This window comes from Mya arenaria, chromosome 12, assembly GCF_026914265.1.
Source record: "Mya arenaria isolate MELC-2E11 chromosome 12, ASM2691426v1".
In the NCBI taxonomy this organism is placed as follows: domain Eukaryota; kingdom Metazoa; phylum Mollusca; class Bivalvia; order Myida; family Myidae; genus Mya; species Mya arenaria.
Window position 1 is genome coordinate 10,417,363 of NC_069133.1, and position 24,224 is coordinate 10,441,586.

General features: G+C 39.2%; 4 protein-coding genes across 6 annotated transcripts in view; 2 read left to right on the forward strand and 2 right to left on the reverse strand.

Annotated features, from left to right (window-relative positions):
- LOC128210951 (mushroom body large-type Kenyon cell-specific protein 1-like) overlaps positions 1 to 5,910 on the reverse strand; it is a 30,568-nt gene extending 24,658 nt beyond the window's left edge. Inside the window, exons 1-3 of the mRNA XM_052915294.1 lie at positions 4,928 to 5,910; positions 4,512 to 4,683; positions 2,521 to 2,589 (exon numbers count right to left, since the gene is read on the reverse strand). Of these exons, the coding sequence (XP_052771254.1) occupies positions 2,521 to 2,589; positions 4,512 to 4,632 (190 nt within the window). The 5' untranslated portion in view covers positions 4,633 to 4,683; positions 4,928 to 5,910. The remainder of the gene's footprint in view (positions 1 to 2,520; positions 2,590 to 4,511; positions 4,684 to 4,927) is intronic.
- On the forward strand, positions 4,620 to 11,370 carry LOC128210953 (MORN repeat-containing protein 4-like). 3 transcript variants are annotated; one of them, XM_052915297.1, is made up of 4 exons: positions 4,620 to 4,703; positions 5,928 to 6,113; positions 8,088 to 8,197; positions 9,023 to 11,370. In XM_052915297.1, the coding sequence occupies exons 2-4, from the start codon at positions 5,938 to 5,940 to the stop codon at positions 9,169 to 9,171; spliced, it is 435 nt and encodes a 144-aa protein (XP_052771257.1). In that variant the 5' UTR covers positions 4,620 to 4,703; positions 5,928 to 5,937; the 3' UTR covers positions 9,172 to 11,370. The 3 variants fall into 3 exon arrangements, with proteins under 3 accessions (XP_052771257.1, XP_052771258.1, XP_052771256.1); XM_052915298.1 differs by lacking the exon at positions 4,620 to 4,703 and adding an exon at positions 4,729 to 4,748; XM_052915296.1 differs by lacking the exon at positions 4,620 to 4,703 and adding an exon at positions 4,759 to 4,910.
- Positions 11,371 to 13,093: 1,723 nt separating this feature from the next.
- LOC128210952 (iduronate 2-sulfatase-like) lies at positions 13,094 to 14,726 on the forward strand. The gene has a single exon (XM_052915295.1). The coding sequence runs from the start codon at positions 13,120 to 13,122 to the stop codon at positions 14,629 to 14,631; it is 1,512 nt and encodes a 503-aa protein (XP_052771255.1). The 5' UTR covers positions 13,094 to 13,119; the 3' UTR covers positions 14,632 to 14,726.
- A 48-nt stretch (positions 14,727 to 14,774) lies between these two features.
- Positions 14,775 to 17,320, reverse strand: LOC128210954 (trans-L-3-hydroxyproline dehydratase-like). Its single transcript, XM_052915299.1, has 5 exons — positions 17,198 to 17,320; positions 16,356 to 16,851; positions 16,066 to 16,218; positions 15,445 to 15,584; positions 14,775 to 15,111 (listed from the first exon to the last, which is right to left on the reverse strand). The coding sequence occupies exons 2-5, from the start codon at positions 16,807 to 16,809 to the stop codon at positions 14,851 to 14,853; spliced, it is 1,008 nt and encodes a 335-aa protein (XP_052771259.1). The 5' UTR covers positions 16,810 to 16,851; positions 17,198 to 17,320; the 3' UTR covers positions 14,775 to 14,850.
- Positions 17,321 to 24,224: the final 6,904 nt, after the last annotated feature.

Consider the following 24,224-nt stretch of genomic DNA (forward strand, 5'->3'; position numbering starts at 1 on the left):
TATCATTGCTCTTGGAAACAGCCCTATATAGCTCACCTGAGCATCATTGCTCTTGGAAACAGCCCTATATAGCTCACCTGAGCATCATTGCTCTTGGAAACAGCTCTATATAGCTCACCTGAGCATCATTGCTCTTGGAAACAGCCCTATATAGCTCACCTGAGCATCATTGCTCTTGGAAACAGCCCTATATAGCTCACCTGAGCATCATTGCTCTTGGAAACAGCCCTATATAGCTCACCTGAGCATCATTGCTCTTGGAAACAGCCCTATAAAGCTCACCCAAGCAACATTGCTCTTGGAAACAGCCCTATAAAGCTCACCCAAGCATCATTGCTCTTGGAAACAGCCCTATATAGCTCACCTGAGCATCATTGCTCTTGGAAACAGCCCTATATAGCTCACCTGAGCATCATTGCTCTTGGAAACAGCTCTATATAGCTCACCTGAGCAACATTGCTCTTGGAAACAGCTCTATATCGCTCACCTGAACATCACTGCTCTTGGAAACAGCCCTATATCACTCATCTGAGCATCATTGCTCTTGAAAAACAGCCCAATATAGCTCACCTGAGCATCATTGCTTTTGGAAACAGACACTTTTCCAATAAAAACAAACAAATGCTTTCAAGCTTCATTGAATTTTGGCCTAAACTGTTGGGTCCAGAGTGTTAAAAGATTTCTTTGAGTTGATATTGTGACCTTGCTTTTAACTTCACATTACCCACTTTAAAAGGGAACTGTGTTTACATGATTATGCCCCCTTTTGAAAAAAGTGGGGTATATTGTTTTGCACATGTCGGTCGGTCTGTCTGTCTGTCGGTCAGTCGGAATACCAAATGGTTTCCGATCAATAACTTGAGAACGCTTTGACCGAGGGACCTCATACTTGGTATGTGTATTGGTCATCACCAGCAGATGAACCCTATTGATTTTGAGGTCAGTGGGTCAAAGGTCAAGGTCAGTGTGACCTTTACATGAAAAACGGTTTCCGATCAATAACTTGAGAACGCTTTGACCCAGGAACCTCATACTTGGTAGGTGTATTGGTCATGACCAGCAGATGAACCCTATTGATTTTGAGGTCAGTGGGTCAAAGGTCAAGGTCAGTGTGACCTTAACATGAAAAACGGTTTCCGATCAATAACTTGAGAACGCTTTGACCCAGGGACCTCATACTAGGTAGGCTTATTGGTCATGACCAGCAGATGAACCCTATTGATTTTGAGGTCAGTGGGTCAAAGGTCAAGGTCAGTGTGACTGTAAGCTGAAAAAAGGTTTTCTGATTGTCCATATTTTATTTAAGTGTCCAAATCCTACTAACAATTTGGCTCCCAAGGGGGCATAAATGTTTCACTAACATCTCTTGTTTTTCTTTGATTTAACCTTGTGACATCCTTTCTAACCAACCATGAGTGTAAACAAACCAAATGCGGGTGATGGACCTTAAAGCCCACCTTCACCGGTGAGACACATGCAAGGAAATTCACTTTATGTGTTTCCATCACACAATTTTGCAAAGCTTATGTGACAGCGAACCATCATTGAAAAATATGTATTTGTGTTTTTTTTGCAAAAACTTATCGTGATGTATCACAACATTTCATCAGCATATCGTGATACAACATTTGAAAATAAAAATTGGTTATGCTTGTTTTTTATCCCACACATCTTTAAAGAAGGAAAAATACACAATTTACACTAAAATCAAAATAGTGATATTAGCTTTATCCTGTTATGTTTATGGACTATGTTTTTGAAATTGAGGCCAGAAAATAGTCATAATATTCTATAGTTTTTCATTTTAAATATTCAAGTCACTTTTTATTTTCCATTAATTTTATGAATAAAGAACACCTGCTTTAATGGAAAAACACATTTCACATTTTGATGTAGGCTAGAACAATAAATTTGAAAGAGATAAGTTATGAATCAATCATACAATTAAGTTTTAAAACAAACCAGACATTTAAAATTTGACATTTATGTGCTTGTCAATACCAAAGCAATTTCATAAACACAGATAAAACATTAGAATATCTCCAATTTGCAATGATTTATAATTTACACTTCATTGCCTTGGGAAATATAGCGACAATCACAAAATTAATATTTTTTGCAATTTGCCAAACGTTTCAATTTTTGAAAGAAATTATTGTTACAATGCAAATGAGGCAAATTAGGTAAACTGTATTTAACTTAATTGCTGGCTGATATATATCTAAAATGAAGACTTGATATAAAATGAATATCCTTATTAAGTTATCACATTAATATGGCTATATTATAGCATAAACAATATTATTATCACAATGGCTATAATAGCATAAACAGTGTTACAATATTGTGTGTATGGTATACCCAACATAATAATTGCAACCCAATTTCTTTGAGCTTCTGCTTTAAGTAATTTGTTTACCCATCGAAACTAAAAAAAAATATGTTGAAGCTGTTGCAACATGTGGGTCGGGTAAGGTATAAACAACACTGGCCTAGGTAGAGCATGTTACCGGTACTCACAATTGAATGGTTCAAACAGTTTTCTAACTTTCCTTCGGCTTCCCACTTGTTCTGCTACTGCTTCCAAACCTGGAATAGTACATAAGGGTATACATATATAATAAAATGTTCTATAGGCCTTAGCACCAGGAACTGCAGAACAGTGATACTGCACATGCAACATTGACAATATGCAATGTGGCCAAAAGCATCATCATCATCAGCAGCATCATCGTCGTCATTGTCGTCATCATCATCATCATCATCATCATCATCATCATCATCATCATCATCATCATCATCATCACCAACCACAACAACAAGAACATCATCATCATCATCAACATCATCCCTACCAACACCACCACCACCACCATTACCACCACCACCACCACCACCACCACTATTATTATCAGCAGCAGCAACAGTAGCCACCACAACAGTAGCCATAGCAACAGCAGAAATATGCATATATGACAGCAGCATTATCAGTAGGAGCAGCAGCAACAGTATCAGATTGGTTTTGGATTCTGCATATACATCAGGAAAATAAAAACAGAGTGATATAATAGTTGACCTTCAACTTCATTCATATTAGACTTTGCACACTTTTTTGCTGATTCAATTTCATGTGTTCCAAGACATTACATTCACCTGAAAATAAGTGGGTCCATTTCTTTTTCTTTTAAATTTCAAATAGTTAATTTGAATTATGAAACCATAGAATATGATGGTTCTAATACATGTATGCCTTCTACAATGTGATACAAATGACACTTTTTTAATGACACAATTTTTATCTGAAAACTAAACAAAATCATACATTATGTTACCCTGTCCAACATCCGTAATTGTTATGGAATCATTAGCATTACTACAAGTATTATGACTTAACTTTGCTGTAATAGAAAACATATGATTTAATAGTATGTATTAACTTAAAGTTGCCTATTTAGATAAGTGTACCTGAGGACAGGCATATATTTATTTCCAATAATTAATTTCAGTCAAATTTATTTGGAAAAAATCATGAATACCAGGGGCACTATGACGTGTTACAATTTTATTTTGATGACAATTTTTACCAAACAGAACAAAAAAACAAAACAAAACTTAATGTAAAAAAAAGAAGAAGAAAGCTTGTCTATTTAATTCCCATTATCATATTCTTGTATTATGCAACTTTCATTGCTATAAGATTACTTCTAAACCATTTGAAATTATCTGATTCATTTTCTCATCATCATTGCATGCGTGTTACCAATTGGCCCAAGTTCCATTAAAAGCATTTTCTCTTAAACAGTTCAAACTATATCATCACAAAAACACATTAACAATGTTACTCATCAAAAGCTTCTGTCAAATGATTCAGAGCTTTAAGCCACCTATAAAAACCTGCAGCAGCCCTATTGATTGTTTCAAATCAATATTTTAGGTGAGACAAATCTTTTGACTTGAAAACTGTTCTCAGCATTGAAACATACAGAACAAGCTTTCTAAATTCTCCCAGGACCCAAAATCCAATCAATACTGTTTGAACAAAGGTACCTTTTCGAAATTAACTATTGATACTATCAAACAAAGGTGTGCTACCGAAAATGAGACAAAACCTTGCCCAAATGACAAGGCCAGCTGTCAACCAATAATATTGCTTTTCATGGCTGCGGATGCTGACAATTTTAGGCTATGTTGACGATCGATAACTCAGAAATCTGCCAAAAATACAAGGTGTTCTTGCATTCTTTCTCTTTTAAAAAGTTCAATTTCTTAAATAAAATTCACCCCTATTGAGATAAAACAAAATAAAAAATGCTTTAGGAGAAACTAATTGGCTCCAATTAACAAAGTGAAAGTACAAATTAAGAAAATCTGTTGCGGGAGTATGTAATAATAGCCGAAATTGTAGGTCAATAAATTTGACAATAACAGTAATGTACGTTGACAAATAATAGTGGAAACACAGCTTTAAAAGTTAAAGAAAATATCCATAAGCGATGTTAAAATATACGAACCAACGACTAGTGGAATCTTTTTACTCCATGACATCAATTCCTTTTTAATTAAACGTCTTTCCTGATAACAGCGTACATTACCGCAGTCTACCATGTTGACAGTTGAACCTCGATACGTCATGGTTTTTTGCGGTCCTCTGTGTGTGACGTATTGCGCATACAGGTGCAAATTCTGAAGCGAAAGTAGAAATAGTGAGTAATTGTTTACATTTGAGTAATTTGATAATTTTATAGAATGTAAGTCACGCAGAACAACTTATTTTAGTTAGTCATAGTAGTTAAAATATATGCATCATTCTAGTGGATTTTTTTGCCACAATACGTGTTAAATTTGACTGGATGTTTGAAATAACAATAGTTGATAAAATATAGTTTATTTTTATCTTACAGGTGACTCGGGTAAGTTAATTGTTTACCTTTCTAACAGGTTCATATTGGAGTCCTTTCTTAGGATTTTCTGATACTGAATTAGTGAAATAATATTGCTTAGTTTCCAAACTATGTGTGAATCAAATCGTGACACACGATCTAAAAACTTCCGCGCTTCAATGGCAGGCTCTTCAGTTTTTATTCACTTTAGATTTCCTAAACTTCCGCGTTCACCGAAATCACAGTTTTCCTAACTTCGTTGTTAAGTGCTTCTATAATCATGTGTAATTCAGTTTCAGGCATATTTAAAATCGATGTTTTTAATATCCGGATGTAAACATGATATGAACTTTCATTGTTCAATTAAAGGAACGGCTTGGCTTTCCAACCAAAATGCATTTCAATATGCCTAAATAGTTGTTTTTACATGCATGTATTGGAAGTCATTTCCGATTCAGAGAACTCGCTGATTCTACATAATTGTGAAAAGCTATGAACTTAATGAAGATTTTGCTCTTCAAAACCTCACCCCGTGGCCTAACAGTCATCCATAAATTATTACAGCATTATACGTACATATGTATACATGAAAATCAAACCATTCGTTATTTCGGGAAATAAGGTATAATTGTTTAAAACATATGTGGTCATAACTTCATAAGGGCAGATGTGCAGGGCAATCACACGTTCATAACCTCATAAGGGCAGATGTGCAGGGCAATTACACGTTCATAACTTCATAAGGGCAGATGTGCAGGGCAATCACAAGTTCATAACTTCATAAGGGCATATGTGGAGGGCAATCACACGTTCATAACTTCATAAGGGCAGATGTGGAGGGCAATTACACGTTCATAACTTCATAAGGGCAGATGTGCAGGGCAATCACACGTTCATAACTTCATAAGGGCAGATGTGCAGGGCAATCACACGTTCATAACTTCATAAGGGCAGATGTGCAGGGCAATCACACGTTCATAACTTCATAAGGGCAGATGTGCAGGGCAATCACACGTTCATAAATTCATTTTTTTTTATCATTTCCAGCTAAAACACTATGAAAGGGTCCTATCAATATCCGGACGGAAGTCAGTATAAGGGGGACTGGAGCGACGCCGGACAACGGGAGGGGTACGGGCAGATGAAGTTCACCGACGGCTCTCAATACTTCGGCAACCTCGTCGGCGGGCTTTGTGAAGGTCACGGGGTCATGGTGTTCAGCGATAATTCGAGGTCATTCTTTAACTAACTTTCGAAAAGTATCGTAACATTACATGCATGTTAGATGTTCGACTCTCATGAAAGAGGTAGGTCGCGTGTTCGAATCCATGGGGTCTCTTAATTGATTTAATTGGGATAAATTTTGGTTTGGTCAAAGTTAGCCAAAATATGTATTGATTGGTCAATAAATCCCAGAAACGTTATTAATCAATCACATAATTTAATTATGCAAACTAGCCTTAAGATAACCTGTGGACAGCTTATTATCAATGTTTTATATAAATGGCTACAGGAGGATTGGTATATGACCACACAATTACCATTAACAGTGTTTATAATAAAAAAGCAGTATGAATAGTATTCACATGTGTCCAGGATGAAGCTATCTATATATATATATATCCCTTAACTGTACATTACTTATATGCATTAGTCATTCCCCAATTTTACACCAACTGTAATTTTCGGGATAACAAATGTGTGTAACATTTTATAAACAAAATTAAAGTCAATTATAGGTATGATATAAGTATACATGTCCATTTACACGCTCCTGAGAAATGCGCTTTTACAAACTGCCAAGTGTATTCATAATGATCTGACCTGTCACAGACCGATATTTTCTGGCGTTCACAATGTGACGGTATTCATAGCCTCCAATTCCGTGGTATTGATTTGAAGCCATCTTACATCAATTTATGTTTTTAGCTCCACTGCCAGTATTACGATATGACAACAAAGATACTGTTTGTTAGTTAATTGACGTATGAACAATCTCCTTTGTAAATCTTAAAATACAACACATCAGTCACGCGGTAACAGATTAACCCTTAAAGAAAAGAGTTCTGAGAAGAAAAAAGTAGTTTATAATAGAATTAAAAAGCAGACGACATTGATATGTTCTCTCACCTGCCTAACAGTTGGCTTCCAAAATGGCGAATGCCGAAATGAGATCGATTTTTCTTAAATATAGACACATTTAGTTGATCGTAAAAACAACCGCATCGGTCTTATTATCTGACGAATATTAAATATGTTGCTAAGCAACACCTGTAAAATTCTTAGTCTGCGTAGACATTTTTGGGAGGACAACTAGTAACTAGTCGATATTTCTGCCAAATTCACAAATCTACAGATGTCGTCTGCTTGCTCAGGTAAATTGGTTTTATATATCACGATAGTTGTTGACAAGTATGCGAGTAGCGTAATATTAGTTTTTGTGTCGAGGGCATGTAGGTCTTTACGAACGGTCGTCGCAGACACCCATTCAAATTTGAGGGCTTAAAGACATATTTAACGGAGCAAAATACCCTTGAAGTAATTCGATCCCATTTTTATAATAGTGTAATACCACGCCTTGTACATCCGTTTCTTGACCCGAATATGTTGTTTGAGAAGGTGTCCTTTTGCATTCAACAACTGAATACAAACAAAGGAAAGATCATTCAGCAGCATTTGCTGTGGTATACAATTACAATTACGGTATATAAGACTTCACTATTTATTTATTGTACGTAAAAATCAGACACTTTTTTAAGATGCTACTCTGCGACATACACCGCTGGTAAAACTTGTGTGGTAATCATGTATGTTCTGGTAGAAAGAGAAAATATCTTACGGCGCACCTTCTGTTGTAAAAAATGATTTAAAGAGAACTTATAAATAAATAAATGCAAACTCGTCAATATGTGTTTGTAAAACGCATGTTGTTTGACGTCATTGATATCGTGGGTTGAACGCGAACGGTTCTAAACGACATTAACTATAGAAGCAGGTAGAACCTTCTTCATTATTTAGTATGCCCTATTACCAACCTTACCCATGACTTCCAAAATGACGAAAATATGGATTACCTCATCAGCGCTACAACTTATATATGATGCTGTATGATAAAAAATCAACAATTAGAAATAAAGACTCATTAGTACATCAAGCAACTACCATTGTCTTTATTCCATATACAGCACAACGTCCATTTAATTCCAGGTACGAGGGCGAGTTCCTGCAGGGGCGGTTCCATGGTTACGGCGTGTTCATGCGCTGTGATGGTATGAAGTTCGAAGGGCAGTTTCAGAACGGGAAAATATTCGGAAACGGTAATACCGCTAAGTCTTTTTTGTTTTACATTTTTGTCAGGGCGACGTGTTTATACTTTGGGACAGATTGAAGTCGGTCATTTGCAGAATGTAAAAATATCCGGTCACGGTTTGCTCGCTTGCAAAGTTTACTCCATAATTTATATAAGGAAAGAGTATATCCTGGCAATGTAAGCTATCCATGGTAGATTATTTATAAATGCATTGGTATGGCATGAAGCTTTCAAGAACGGGCAACTATCCGGACATGGTAAGAAAATGGCAGTGGATATACATGTTGGTCCTGCCTGGCCTCAATTTCGCGAAATTTCTCAAGCCTGTCTGACTGTAGAATCTTATTTAATTTAACAAAACTACATACTTAAATATGAGTTTATAAAACAAAAAGTAGTTTATTTTATTTAGTTCAAATATAATTTCCTTTAAAAGCCGCAAACCTATTTCAACAGAGAGAATTACACAATTTATACCAAATCAAAAATAACGTACTGAGACTGATCCTGTTATTATAAGATGTTACGAAAAACTGGGCCTCGATTCTTTATTTCACTTCAAGGACACCGTCGCTCTCAAGTCTCAAAATGTATAAGGGGTATATTATCAATATATTTTTGTACTTCAACTTCCGATAAAAATAGGTACTCACAATAAACCAATGTCAATGACTTCAAATAATATTACATGTACATAAATGCACGTCTTTTGTCTGTTTGCCACAGTGTCATATGCTACATGCAAATTGGAGATTTAATCGTGTATTGTATTTTTATTCTCTGTTTTGAAAAAAATCTTACTGTCTTATTTGTCTCCCCCCCCCCTCCCCAGGAATGGTAACGTTTACGGACGGCTCCCACGGGCTGCCGCGGAACGAGGGCTACTTTGAAGGGAACAAGATATTGAGGCGTGGAAAGTGCCCGGATATCATCCACACAGCCAACAAGGCCGCGGATATCGCCAAGAATCTACGCGCGTAACAACACGGCCGCCGACGATAGAATAAGAATATTGAGATGTTATCATGCTTTAAGACAACTAGTGTTTTCTTTATGCAACTATCTGATATGACCATCAAAGAATTAATTGTATTCTGTGTATAACATAAAACCAGAAGCTCCCTGTTAAAAAAACGATAGAAAAAAATGCATAACATATTTATATAAAGTTGTTTACTTATTTAGCTGCGGGGAAAGTTGAAAAATAATTACGTATAAAATTAGAGAAAAATCTCTTGGGATTCCAGTTTCAAAGGCTCTTTGCCATGACAATTGGTAATGCGTAATATTCCGAGTGTTTCTGATAAATACAACGGTTTGCCGTATGTAGAAATGAAAATACTGTGAGAAAAATTATTATATGACATTTGCTTGTTAAATGTGAAATCTTGTTGACTAGTTTGTGTGCAAGAAAAACACTTTCAGGAAAATTAAAACTGCCATCTTTTAATTCATACTCGCGTCAGTTTAAATCATATGTATATTACTATGCAAACAACAACAACAACAACACCAAACGACAACAACAACCACAACAACAACACCAGACGACAACAACAACGTATTTGGAGAAGTGGGTGCGACATTAAGACATATAATTGGTTATTAATTGATTTCGCTGTTAATTTTTACATATTTTTTAACCTTTATTATTGATTTCGCTGTTAGTTTTTACATATTTTTAACCTTTATTCCGATGATTCACTGTTTTGTGTATAAAGGAAATATGAAAAACAATTAGGGTATACTTAATACTACTTTAAGGTAAGCCATCCATCATTAGGATGCAAAGATTAGATGATACATTATATCATTTCCATGGTTTATTTATATTGATTGTGCATTGAATTATTTTTGTATATATTACATTTTTGAATTTTATGACACTTCTAAGATGATATATCAAAGGGAGGTAATTAAACAATATTGTACTGTGATAGTATAGCAAAATATATAAATTTGTTTCTTAAAGATGCACTCTTACACCCAAATAAGATTTACCACAATTAAAGCAATTGTTTTAATATACCAAAAAGGATGAATAAATGTCGAAAACAACGGTTCTTATGAATGAATTATGATACGATTGTAGATCACAGTTAATCTTTTAGTACTCACCAATCATTTAATATTTTACGCGTTTTCAGCTATTGAATACACGGTTACAATCTTGTTATCAGTAATTATTATTTTCCATAAATGCTTAATTTAGTAAGTAGTTTAAGGTTTATAACTCAAAATGTTTGTTTGTTATTCATGTGTATGTATTGATTTTGAATAAGAGTGTCACTTTAAATAACATAATGCTCATATTTAAAGCTCACGGTGAAAACTTAACTTAAAATTTTGTAACTTTAAAATGAGACTTTACCAGTGGCAATTTTTAATCATTGATGGGTGGCTTACCTTAATGGCAAAAATCAGTTTTAATAAGTTTACATATGTGTATGGTGCTTATACCCATTGTCGGCAACCCCGGAACATTATTCCGTTAACAAGTAGTTACATCAGTAGCGTAATTGTGTTGCGGTGGGAACCTATGACCGAACTTACCACACAATCATTGGTTAAATTGGTCATCCTAAGTTTTTTTTAAAGCTGCAATCTCACAGATTGACCATTTTTACAACTTTTTTATTTTGTATTCTTTGAATGAGCCAATCGTTGTAAAAATGTCTAGAAACCAGTGATATAAGACTGCTGACAGAATATCCGATCGCGGTTGTTCATATTTACGTTCGAAAATTGATGTTTTATGGCTAAAAGCGTCACTAACACTTTAACAAACATTAATTCTCCAGCAATTTTCTGAACAATTAAGATCTATTCTATAGTGATTAACCTTATAGTATGACAGAATTAAAGGCATTGATGCTAAATTCTTGAAAACAAAGAATGAAATAATTTTCCTTATTGCATTTAATACACTTCTGTATAAAGTTAATGTTATGGTTGTCTGTCATGGAAACTGTAAGTTGGTTAATTACTTCTGGCTTATCTTGTTAAAGAACGGTACATGGGGAGTAACTCTGTTCAAGTATTACACAGATTATGTAGTTCATACTTTTATATTTTGATTATTCCAATAGTTTCTGTGTTACGTATTTTACACGGTGTTGTTTGTACTGTTCAACCTTTTTGTTGTATGTATACTGAATAAAGTTTATATTTCTTTATAAATGGCTATTGTTGTACAGTATTTATGGACGTATGTATCTTAATGTTCGCTGTACATAAGGGAAATTAATTCAAACAGACTGTGGCTGAAAACATGGGCACATGTATATATAAGATTTGATTGTTTAGAGTGTAGGACGATATATTCAAACACTATACTTACTTGAACGTTGGAGTATTACCATTTTATTAAATTCTATTTATGAGTCATGATGCTAGTATTTTCAGGGGCGTATTCCGGAATTAACATTAGAGGGGGCTTAGCTTAGCTTAGCTTTATATGGTTCAGGAGGGTCTGGGGGTACTCACACTAGAAAAAAGAACACAACAATTTCTAGTCCGATATGGTGCATTTTGGGTGTTTTTTCTTCTGTAGTGAAATAAAAAAAGTAAACTGGGACGATTTGGGGGAATGGACGCCGGGTGCACGCCCCCTCCCCCCCCGCCCGATCCGCTGGTAGTTTCCCTTATTAATATAGTGTCCGAACGTAAGAGCATATATCCGAAATACCGATTCACTTTAGTTACATTCTTCCATAAGTACGTATAAATTTTAAAGTTGAATGCAAACAATGAAAGAAATTGCCAACACTTGTATTCCTTCTCTATGGAAATGACTTAAATGGGAACAAGGAATATTCATTGGAAAAGTTAATTAAGTTGATACATTGAAATAACAGAGTTATACGATCATCCAAAAGACGAATGTTTGACAAAATGTAATCTTAAACATCCGGGTGTTTCATCGGCCATGCTTGAAATCCTTATTTTGCCCACGGGCAGGGATAAAAAAGTACCCGTATACCGTATACCCCATTTTCACTATATCTTGTTTAATTGACGTGGGAGAAGAAGCACCTACCATAGCCGCTTAAGTAATCCCAATCCTGGCGCAGGTCGTTTCCGCAAAACACCCTACGCTCGGGTTGGACGTGCACTATGGACGTGCATTTGCCGACAGGTTATCCGGTGAGCGCACTCGCTTCTCAGCATGGCGACACCCTAGTTTCATTCCCGGCCTGGGCGCATGAGAATTTGGTTAGTAGTCACCAAGCCGGACAAGTGGGTTTTCTCTGGGTACTCCGGTTTCCCCCCACAATACAAGTACAAACACTCGCGTAACATTGTGCCAACGAGAGTGAGTTATCATAACTTTCTTCACAGTCGTTGTAAAATATATAATGTTTAAACTAAACTCGGATTGGGATGAACCTATATAATACTCTCGGCAATGAAAGATGACTTATAATCTTATATGATATTCTGGTCTTGTTTCAAGTACACGGTAGAATGTGACAACGCTGATAAATGTGTGTGTACTACACACAATGCCGACGGGAGCATTTCAACATAGGTAAAATTATAGTACACCTACGTCGTTGGAACAAACCGCCTGTTGAGAAAGGCACGTCTTTCAGAAATGTTTGTTTGTATATACACAAGTAATACACACTGAGTAATAGTTTTTGTTTATTTTAACTAAACCAGGATTTCGTAATAACCTGTGCACCGTACTAATTATCTCTTATTCAAGATATAAATATAATATCTGTATATAAGAGCACCATCTTCATACTTCACATATACTCGACCTTCTCATAATTGGTTCCCGTAAAAATATACTAGTAGACAGACTGATGCTACAAACCAAAGGTTAATTTATCGTTGGTCTAATGTACAGTTATCTATTTAAGTCAAATATAAGCGGTGAACTAGTACTGTAAGTCCCCACAATTTTCAAAGAGCGGAAACATGATAGGAACTGTTGTGTTGTTCTGTGTTTTGCATCTCGCAGTAGGGAAAAAGAATGTACTGTTTTTTGCTGTGGATGACCTTCGACCACAGTTGACGTGCTACGAGGGCGCGGACTTCCCATCGCCCGTCCACCCGCCGATGCACACGCCTAACCTGGACGCCCTAGCCGGCAGATCACTCCTTCTGAAGCGCGCCTACGTGCAGCAGGCTGTGTGTTCCCCTAGCCGGACGTCGCTCCTCACCGGCCGCCGACCGGATACCACGCATATCTATGATCTTGTGCACTACTTCCGGAAACTTGGTGGAAACTTTACAACGATTCCAGAGTATTTCAAAATGAATGGATACATTTCCGCTGGAATGGGCAAAATCTTTCACCCCGGCGCAGCGAGCGGCCACGATGATCCAATATCCTGGTCTGTGCCGTACTTCCACGCCACAACTTACTGGGAAAACCGGGATAACAGTTGGAAGGCGATTCCTGACGGGATGCTAAAGGAGAAACCGCTGGTAGACTTTCAGATTAAGGAACAAGCGTTAAAAACACTTAATGAGTTTACTTCCGGTGGGCAGTATGAGGGAAAGCCGTTCTTCATCGCCGTTGGGTTCCATCGGCCACATCTGCCGTTTGTATTCCCCGAATCGTATCTGCAGTATTACCCGGAAGAACAGATACGACTTCCGACTAATGAATATGCACCTGTGGACATGCCGTCCGTCGCGTGGAGCGAATACGGTGAGCTACGTACATACCTCGACCAAGCCAAACTTAACGCTTCCGGTAACATCAACACGTCACTTCCTGACGATGACGTCAGAGCACTTAGGCGAGCCTACTACAGCGCGGTAAGTTGGACCGATTCGCTTATCGGCGAGGTGATGGGAGAAATGGAGAGTCTCGGCTTCGCAAATGACACGATCGTATCTTTCTGGGGCGACCACGGCTGGCAGCTTGGCGAACACGGGGAATGGTGCAAACATACAAACTTCGAGCTCGCCACGCATGCGCCGATGATGGTGCATGTTCCGGGAATGACGGATGATGGCATAGTAACGGAGAAGTTGACTGAATTTGTTGATCTGTTTCCTACACTCGTCGAGGCCGCCGGGCTTGGATCAATGGACCTATGTCCGGAAGTGTCTAATAACGTGACCCTTTGCCGCGAAGGTGAAAGCCTAGTTCCCTTGATGAAGAATCCAAACGCTCCGTGGAAAGACGCTTCATTTTCACAGTACCCGAGACTCCAGAACGGTACAAAAATTATGGGCTACACGGTACGTACGGACCAGTACCGGTACACGGAGTGGCCCAAGTTTAATTATGCTCCGGAATATAAACCTGTCTGGACAGACTTGTTTGGCGTGGAACTGTACGACCACAAAATTGACCCAGAAGAAAACAGAAATCGGGCGAAAGATCCTGCTTACGCCGTGGTGGCACAAGGGCTCAGTAAGAAACTGCGGGCAGGATGGAGGGCCGCTCGATCCCCCCAACCTGGTCCATATTGATGTACAGCATGTTTTGTTGGTTTTGGAACTATTAAAGGATTTTTGATATCTTTGTTGTGATGTAATTTTTATGAAATAAAATTTGTTGAAAATAACTTTAATTATAAAAAGACTGTATACATACTGATTTATTCATTGCCGCGTTTAAATTGCTGTAATACTGTTAAAATGAGTATGTCAAAATGCTCTGATCAATGACTACACCGTTATGAAAAATGATTATCGTAACAAGAATCCCTTTCCAATTTCATCTCCTTCTTCAAGGATAAGCTCTGCTTTCCCCGCATAATAAGCCCTGCCTTCAACTTCCACTATCACTGCGTTGTGTTCCCCATATTTCACATCCTTAATCGGCGTTGTTTTGAAACAGTCCCCCGTTGGGCCTTGTATTTGTCTCGTTTCGCCAAGTTTGAGATGTCCCCTCTCGTAGAGTTGTGCTATTCTTGCGGCGCTGCCAGATCCACACGGTGAACGTTCCACCTGACGTTAAAATGATTTACACGTACACCAATATAACATTGATGCAGTTTTAACTTTTAAAAAAAGCGCGTGTATACGTAAGTGTCAACTATCAACCGCCGACAATCGTGCATAATTTATTCTCAATAACGAAGCAGGCACCTGACGTCAGTTCGACGTAAGGTTGAGGATGCATTAAGGCCACTATGACGTTAAAATTCAGATAAAAAAAAAGGATAATTGTTCAATGGATTGGTGCGGAAAAAGCTGCTGTGTAAATACACATAATGTTTAAACGGAAAACGATGACACCAAACTGTTTTCGGAACAATTGAATATGTTCATTATAGTCACCTGTTTGTCGGCAAAAATGCACACCATAGCGGTCGGAACGTCGGGGTTGTCTTCGTTGTCGTCGACGAGGTTTGTTCCGACGATGAAGGCCAGGTCCGGGCTGTCGGGATGAGTAACAGTCACACACGCCTTGAACACTCCTGAAATGTTTAAAATTTAAGTTATAAAAGGTATGAGCATGTGTTAATAATAAACTAACTAAACGTACTCCTTAAACTAAGCCACCGCATCTTATTGTCACTATTATTGTCATTATTATTATTATTATTATTATTATTATTATTATTATTATTATTATACTTATTATTATACTTATACTTATTATTATTATTATTATTATTATTATTATTATTATTATTATTATTATTATTATATCCAGCGCCCCCCCCCCCAAGGATGTATGGTAAAAGAAAATAAAAAGACACATTAAATTCACAATTTTAGACTAAAATATACAGTTTTCCGGGGAGCGCCCCTTCCAGCACGTTTAGGGCCTCATTTTTTAAGGTTCTGGAGAAAGGGCGCACGTCCAAAATTGAGCTCCAAAGTTGAGCCATCCTGGCATGAAAAAAGTGGAATTATGTGCAGATGTTCAGAAAGGGGTAAATCCATAAAGCGTACGTGTCACTGCGTCACCGGCCCTGATGAGATCGTCAATTGATGAGGTCCGCACGTCAAGACCTAACAACGACGCCTTGACGTGAACGAAAAATGCCCCTCCGTAACACACATCTGCTGTGACGTCGCCGTACCCTTGAACCGACGCCTTGACATCTGAAAGTATTATTTGACCGTGTATGCATCATATCAGTATCAGCAGACAGTTAGTTTTAATGTAACGACTCTTTTTACCATTAAGATTAAGTATGTCGGTAAAATTGTATCTGAACGTGATGATAATGATATATTACCTCGAGCAAATACAAACGACGGTACACTGATAAATCTTGACGATCCTGTCCGTCCGTTTTCATACTGTACAAACACGCGGACGATACCACACGGACAACGCAGCCTAACTTCCGTTTCCGGTGACGTTGGTTTGCGTACGATCCCCGTGTCGACAGCGAACCGCCCCATCGCTAGCGCTCCGTGACCGCACATTGAACCGTACCCGGCATTGTGAAGGAGAATCAAATTGACGTCAGCCGTGACGTCATCAGATTCGAGAACAACTATGCCGTACAGATCTTCATGACCACGTGGCTCATGCAAAAGGAACTTCCGTATATAGTCCAGATTGTCTCGGAAGTAGTTCCGTTTCTCCAGAAGCGAGTTACCGGAGATGACCGGAAGTTGGTCGCCTCTCACCACACGGACCGTGCCGCCTCCACAGTGAAGGTCCGTGGTACAGATTTGAAGCATCTTAATTTGCAACTGTACATGTAGATCTACCTATCTTTATACCTTAAAGTAAAGACTACTTGAAATGTTATCTTTAAAGATGCGCTTACATGTCAATACGGACAGCGTACATCTTTAAATAGCAGGGTAAGGTCTAGGCTGTCGTTCGTTTTCATGTTTATGTTATTAAATGTATTTGTTTGTACAATATGTAATTATAAAGATCACTAAAACTTCTTAAATACATGTATGTAAGTAAATCATAATACAAGTATACCTAAAACTTAATGTACATATATACCAATGGTTCAATCCATAAGATCAATATACATTGCAGATTTCATCCCAGTGTGACGGATATTATCAAACTGATTTCGAGTAAGACAAATGTAATAAATCAGTTCATTACTTCCCATTTTCCACTAGCGAATTGAGGTGGGTACCCTTAGACGCGTCTGGTCCATCTTTAAATAGCAGAGTTTGATCCAGAATGTTGTTTGTCTGCATGTTTATGTTATTAAATGTCTATTCATGTACAATATGTAACTGTAAAGATCAGTACCACTTCCTAATGGCCCAGTCACATAGCCCGGCCGATGTCCGGCATCGGTAGAGCTCGGTGGATTTTTTTGGTGCCACCGAGCTCTCTTCATCGGAAGCAGAGCTCGGTGACGTGAACGGACTCCGTCCGGACATCTTCAGGCGACCGACCGAACACCGGCCGGTGACCGTACGGAGTCTGTCTCAAAATGCGAGTTTTTTTTTCTGCCGATGTGGCAGCAACTACCGGCCGGAGGTCGGCCGGACATCGGAAGGAATACGGCCGGTACCCGAGCAGATAACAGGACACCGTGCGATCGCCGGCCGGGTTGTTAACGGGCTTTGAACAATGACCGGCCGATGCTCGTCCGATGTAACACGGACTTAGGTGCCGAGCTATTCCGTTCTTCCTACCTGACATTGTCAGTTTATCACTATGGCTGCACCGAGGAGACTTCGAATGGCACTGCTTGAACACGAACTGGCTCAAGTAAGGTTCCAGTACAACCTGGTCCTGGCGGCAATACTAGAAGCCGCCGAGAGGGAGCGACAGAGGGCCCGCAGAAGAGAAAGACGCTGGTGGGTGCGAGAGTTGATCCTACGCAGACCCCTTTTCGGCCAGTACGAGACTCTCATGAAGGAACTCGAGGCCGAGCACGCTGCCGACTTCAAAGCCTTCCTCCGCATGGAGCCACAGATGTACTATGAGTTGCTTAACCGAGTTGGCCCCCACATTACCAAGAGTACAACGTAAGTTAATCCGTATTTTGCAAACAAAATTCCCTCCAAACATTATATTCTTGCTAAGGTTTAATCATATTTCATCCTCTCCTGTTGCAGGCATCGAACCCCCTTGGACCCTGGGCTGAAGCTTGCAATCACCTTGAAGGTTTTGGCGACCGGAAGCAGGTACCACGATCTTGCGATTGCGTTTCGTGTCCCACACAACACCATCGCCCTTTTCATCCCCGAGGTGTGTCAGGCCATCTACGACGTATACGAGGATGAGATGTGGGCCACTCCCCAGACAGAAGATGAATGGCGCCCGGTGGCCGAGGGATTCGGAGACAGGTGGAACTTCCCCCACTGTTGTGGCCCGATCGATGGGAAGCACGTCGCAATCAAGAAGACCCCCAAGAGTGGCTCACTCTGCTACAGCTATAAAGGCTTCTTTTCTATCGTCATGCTTGCGGTGGTAGACTCGAACTACAAGTTCATCTGGGTGGATGTGGGGTCACCAGGGTCGTGTTCCGATGCCGGCATCTTTAACCGGTCGCGGCTAGAGCCAGGTCTTCGTGAGGGAACGGTCGGACTCCCCCAACCGGATTCGCTGCCTAATGACGACCGGGACACACCCTACTACATGGTCGGAGACGACGCCTTCCCCCTTCGGCAATACATGTTAAAGCCCTACCCTCATCGTCACCTGGCACGGGACGAGCGGTTCTTCAATTACCGGTGTTCCAGGGCACGTCGTGTGGTTGAAAATGCGTTCGGTATACTTGCCAATCGCTTCAGACGTCTTCTAACAACCCTGGAAATGAGACCGTCGACAGTTACTAAGACCGTCATGGTCTGCATGACCCTACACAACCTCATGAGGACTCGTTACCCCAACATCCAGAATGCCGATCTCGACCGGGAAGATGAGCAGGGCCAGTTCATCGCGGGTGCATGGCGAGACCAAGCCGTGCTCGAAGATGTGCAAGCAGCAGGGAACGGACCATATATATATACTAGCAGAGATATCCGGCCGGGTTACGGCCGAGTTCCGGTCGAGTTCCGGCCGAGCATCGGCCGGTGTCCCTTACATCGGTCAGCCACCGGTACTATACTTTCCAAGGCTCTGTCCCACATCGGCCGGAGCTCGGTCGGAGTTCGGCCGGTGTCCGTTAAAAAAACCTCGTCCTCTGGTTGTCTCAGATGCATGGGACACCGGGCGATACTCGGCCGTGCACCGGCCGACGTGTTTTCCGATGTGGTTACGATGGGGCTGCGATGAGGGAGCTCGGTGAGAGCCCGGTGAAATTTAGCTCCGAAGTTAAAATTTCACCGAGCTGCCACCGATGCGGTTTTAAGCAACAAACGCCACGGATGTCCGGCCGGTGTCCGGCCGGTGTTCGGTGAAAATCGCATCGCTGGCTCATCGGAACCTCATCGGCCGGGCTATGTGACTGAGTCATAAATATATGTATCTGCTTTTAGCCAATCATAATATACCTAAAACTTAATGTACATATACTAATTGTTCAATGTTTAAAATCAAAATGCATTGTTAATATCATCCTGGTACGAATGTAGTCAAACTGGTTTTGCGAAAGACAAGTGTAATAAATTAGTTCATTACTTCCTTGTTCCCCCTAGCGAATTAAGGTGGGTACCCTAAGCGGGCGAGGTACTCCTTCCCTTATTTATATTCGATCCAAGATGTAATGAAGGATTTGCACAAAAAAACGTGTGTAGAATACGTCATAATTCACAGACTATTTAATAATGAAAAGTTCTATGTTAATCCACCGAAGGTGGGCGGAGACGTGGGTGCAGTATCAGTCGGAGTCTCTCTGATGAGTCATAGTCTCAGAGATTGTCCTTCAACACGTTATCCCAGTAACGCCCGTACGCTGGTGTTCTAACGGCCGTTCCGATAAAGATCTTAGATAGACCTAGTCGTAAATTGAAATTATCTTAGTATTATATATATTCGTTATGTGCCAACGTATCCGTGAGGATTCAACATTGATCGAGTAGTTATAATGAACACAGAATGAATGACACCGAAAATACCCGGCTATGACATTTATACAGATTTAACGAAAAAAGGTCCGATGTCGGAACAGACCCTTTATTCTCTTTCTCCGAGAAAGGTCATCGGAGGGAGTTGTAAAATTTGGTGAGTGGATTCCTGTGTGACAAGGGAAACTACGTGACCGGGGGCAACCCACACCGATTCCTGTGTGACAAGGAAACTACGTGACCGGGGGGACCACACACCGATTCCTGTGTGACAAGGAAACTACGTGACCGGGGGAACCACACACCGATTCCTGTGTGACAAGGAAACTACGTGACCGGGGGAACCCCACACCGATTCCTGAGTGACAAAGAAACTACGTGACCGGGGGACCCCACACCGATTCCTGTGTGACAAGGAAACTACGTGACCGGGGGGACCCCACACCGATTCCAGTGTGACAAGGAAACTACGTGACCGGGGGAACCCACACTGATTCCTGTGTGACAAGGAAACTACGTGACCGGGGGACCCCACACCAATTCCTGTGTGACAAGGAAACTACGTGACCGGGGGACCCCACTCAGATGCCAGTGTGAAAAGGAAACTACGTGACCGGGGGCAACCCACACCGATTCTTTTGTGACAAGGAAACTACATGACCGGGGGGACCCCACACCGATTCCTGTGTGACAAGGAAACTACCTGACCGGGGGAACCCCACACCGATTCCTGAGTGACAAGGAAACTACGTGATCATTGAAATCCCACCCCGATTCCTGTGTGAATCCCATTTGTATATCCTCAATCGCGAAATATGTTAAGGTTTTTTCTGGTTGTTGTGCGTTTTGTTTCCATTTAGTCATCTAGCTGATAGCATACCAACTCCACCAGCCATGGCATTCGCATGGAAATAGGAAATTAAAAATGTAACATGTGTATCCGGTTAATGGATATGTAAATATAGCATGGCTCGCTATTGGTGTAGAATTTATAGTGATTCGGTTGAGTGTCCGCCTGCAAAGTGAGAGGTCGTTGGTTAGATCCCCACCAGATGCACTTGTGCGAGTTCTGCGGTCCGTCGCACTAGCATTGGGTAATTTTGCGCACTGATCTGAATGGAATTGTCCTTCTAGAATTGTACGGGTGTTATGCTGCATGTACACAAGCGGATTTAGGGGCGCTAACCCCCCCCCCCGCCCCAACCACCCCCACCCCCTCGATTAAAACCGTCCAAGTTTACTTTTTATTTCAATCTTGAAGAAAAAAACTAGTAAAATACGCTGGAATGGTACCATTTAGACCTAGAAATTGTTACAAGTTTGATTTGTACGGCGTACGGTTACTTTTTATCTTTGCCCGTGGGGAAAATAAGGATTTCCAACATGGCCAAATATTTGGATCTACTTATCTGGGTGGGAGAATAATTTTACTAACGGGTAAAGGATGAAACACCCGGAAGTTAAAGATTACATGTTGTCAAACATTCGTCTTTTGGACGTTACATTGTATATCTTTGTTATTTTATTGTATCAACTAAGCGAACATTTCAAAGGAATATTCGTTGACCCAGTTTAAGTCATTTCCATAGGGAATGGATGTAGCTGTTGACAATGCGCTTTCATTGTTTGTATTCAACTTCAAGTTTAACTCCTTCTTTTGGAAGAATGAAACTGAAGTGAATATTTATTTCGGTTATATGCTTTTAAGTTTGGACAGATATTGATAAGGAAAACCACTAGTGGCGTGCAGGCCCCCCATACTCGTCAAAGTTTACTTTTTATTTCAATATAAGGGGAAAAGGTAATAAAAACACCCAAACAATTTAAATTTCGGTTATGAGTGCGGGGCAAATGTCAAAAGTTGTGCCCCTAACTAACATCCCCTTTAACGTCAATTCCTGGATCCTCCCCTGGCATATTACTACATACATGTGACGATGTGTCTACAATTAGTTGTAATGTTGTATTTTATCCTAATCCGCACGTGCCTAGTATTTATATACTGACGGCATTGTGTTTCTGGCTATACTCATCGAATTTTCCGTCGTATCGAACACATCTTGTCTCATTTTATCACAATTGTTGATGCTTTGTTACCTATAATCGATTAGCCATACATTGTTCTCTAGAATGAAATTCATTAAAGCTGCGCTCACAGACTCATAGATTGACAGTTTTGACATATGTTTGTGTCAGAATCAGCTGATTTTGCCATCAATGCCTTCACTTCAGTTCTCACAATAGTCCTCATGAATTATTTGGAAAACAGCCGAATTATTTTTCATAAAGCGTTACAAAAGTAAAGCATTTAGCGATAAAACATCAATTTTCGAACGTAAATGGGAAAATCTGCTGTCTGATCTTTTGTCAGCAGTCTTAACTTGTATCAATAATTTCAAGCATTTAGCCATAAAACATCAATTTTCGAACGTAAATAGGAAAATCTGCTATCTGATATTTTGTCAGCAGTCTTTAATCATATTAATGGTTTCAAGACATTATCGCAAAAACTGGTTACATTCAAGACTAAAAACGGGGTCAAAACTGTCAATTTGTGAGAGTGCAGCTTTAACAAGATAGCGCAGTAAACACGTTTACTTATTCCGTTAAACCGTTGACAGTGAAATTTAGCTCAAACATTTCAGTGACTTAAAATATGCAAATCACTCAAGTTCATACAAGCCAAGACTCCTGATTTTTTCCAGCAGTCTCTTGAGTATTTATGATTCCAATTTTGGTGATTATATTTAAAACTTTTTGGGTTTAGATTTAAGAACTGGAATTCAGATGATTTTCTGAAGTTTTTAATGTTTTGTTTAACTTGTCTCCTGATTTTGAAAAACAGACTTTCTGGAAATGCATTTAAAAATCTAAGCATACATGAATAGTTTCATTCACTCTATTTTGAAGAAAAAAAAGAGTATAAATTTGGATGATGAAAGGGGTGATCAGATTGTCTGATTAAAATGTTTTGACTATTAGATTTCAGTTAAGTACTTTGAGGTCAAGCAAGTTAAGATGTATATACCGCATTCCATAGTGAACACGATTAAAGAAATTTGATTGATCAAAATGAACATGTACATGAATTATTTGAATAGTCCAATTTACTCTATTCATTATCGATTGGAATCGGAAACATAGATATCGGCTAGCTTTAATAGCTGAACACCTACGCTTACATGAGCTTTAGTAGTTTAGCAGTAACCTTTGGGAAATGATCATTATTAGGCCTCGATATTGCCAAGAAAACTAAGGTCAAATCTCAATCTCGGACTCAACTCATTTTATCACATTTCATCAGTTTTCAAACATCGTATATTTTTTACGCCTTTTATGATGATTAAAACCTGTGATCTAGATTCCAAGAGAAAACTTTTCTACAGACAGAAAATACTCGAGTGCAATTCATTGCATTTTAACAATAACTGAAGAATATTTTTGCTCTAGAATTAGTTTTCTTTGAAATATTGACAACATCTATTTATCAATACATTTTATGAGAAAACACGTTTTAAATTTAATCCTTCTATGTTTTTATGTGGTAAAATGAGTTTATTTTGAGACTGAGATTTGACTTGAGCATTTTTGTGTTATTGGGTCCAGGTGTATAGTCTCTGACATTCATTTCATGTCTTTTTCCTTTCATTTTAGCCTGGAATCAGTAACGACATTCTGTAGAGATTTCTGTTTGATGTTCATGTGGCATTTGTACCATATTAAGGGTCTTTTTTATCAGATCGCTTGTCGACCGCCAATATTAAGTAGGAAAACTGAAAAAATCCTATGTCCTAGAAATCTATATAAGTTATATTATAAATACGCTTATTTATATTAATTATATAGTATAGAAATTATTAAAAAAAAATGTAATATAAATATATTCTTTATTTCCTCCTGATAATAGAGATCACAGTGTAATGAGAAAGTAAAGTAAAGCAAGCATAATTGTTATATAACATTCACAAAACAAAGAATTACTCATGCTAAACGAGTTCGTAAAAGCGAACAATACAGGCGGAAGACATCATGAGGGCCTTAAAAATGCAGAAATCTACCAAGGGAGCAAACTCTTAAATATTTAGTTTATCGCGTTTTCGCTCAAATCATGACGTAGTTGGGAATTCGTTAAGTTTACCCAGCCGTTCTCATCGCGTAACGCA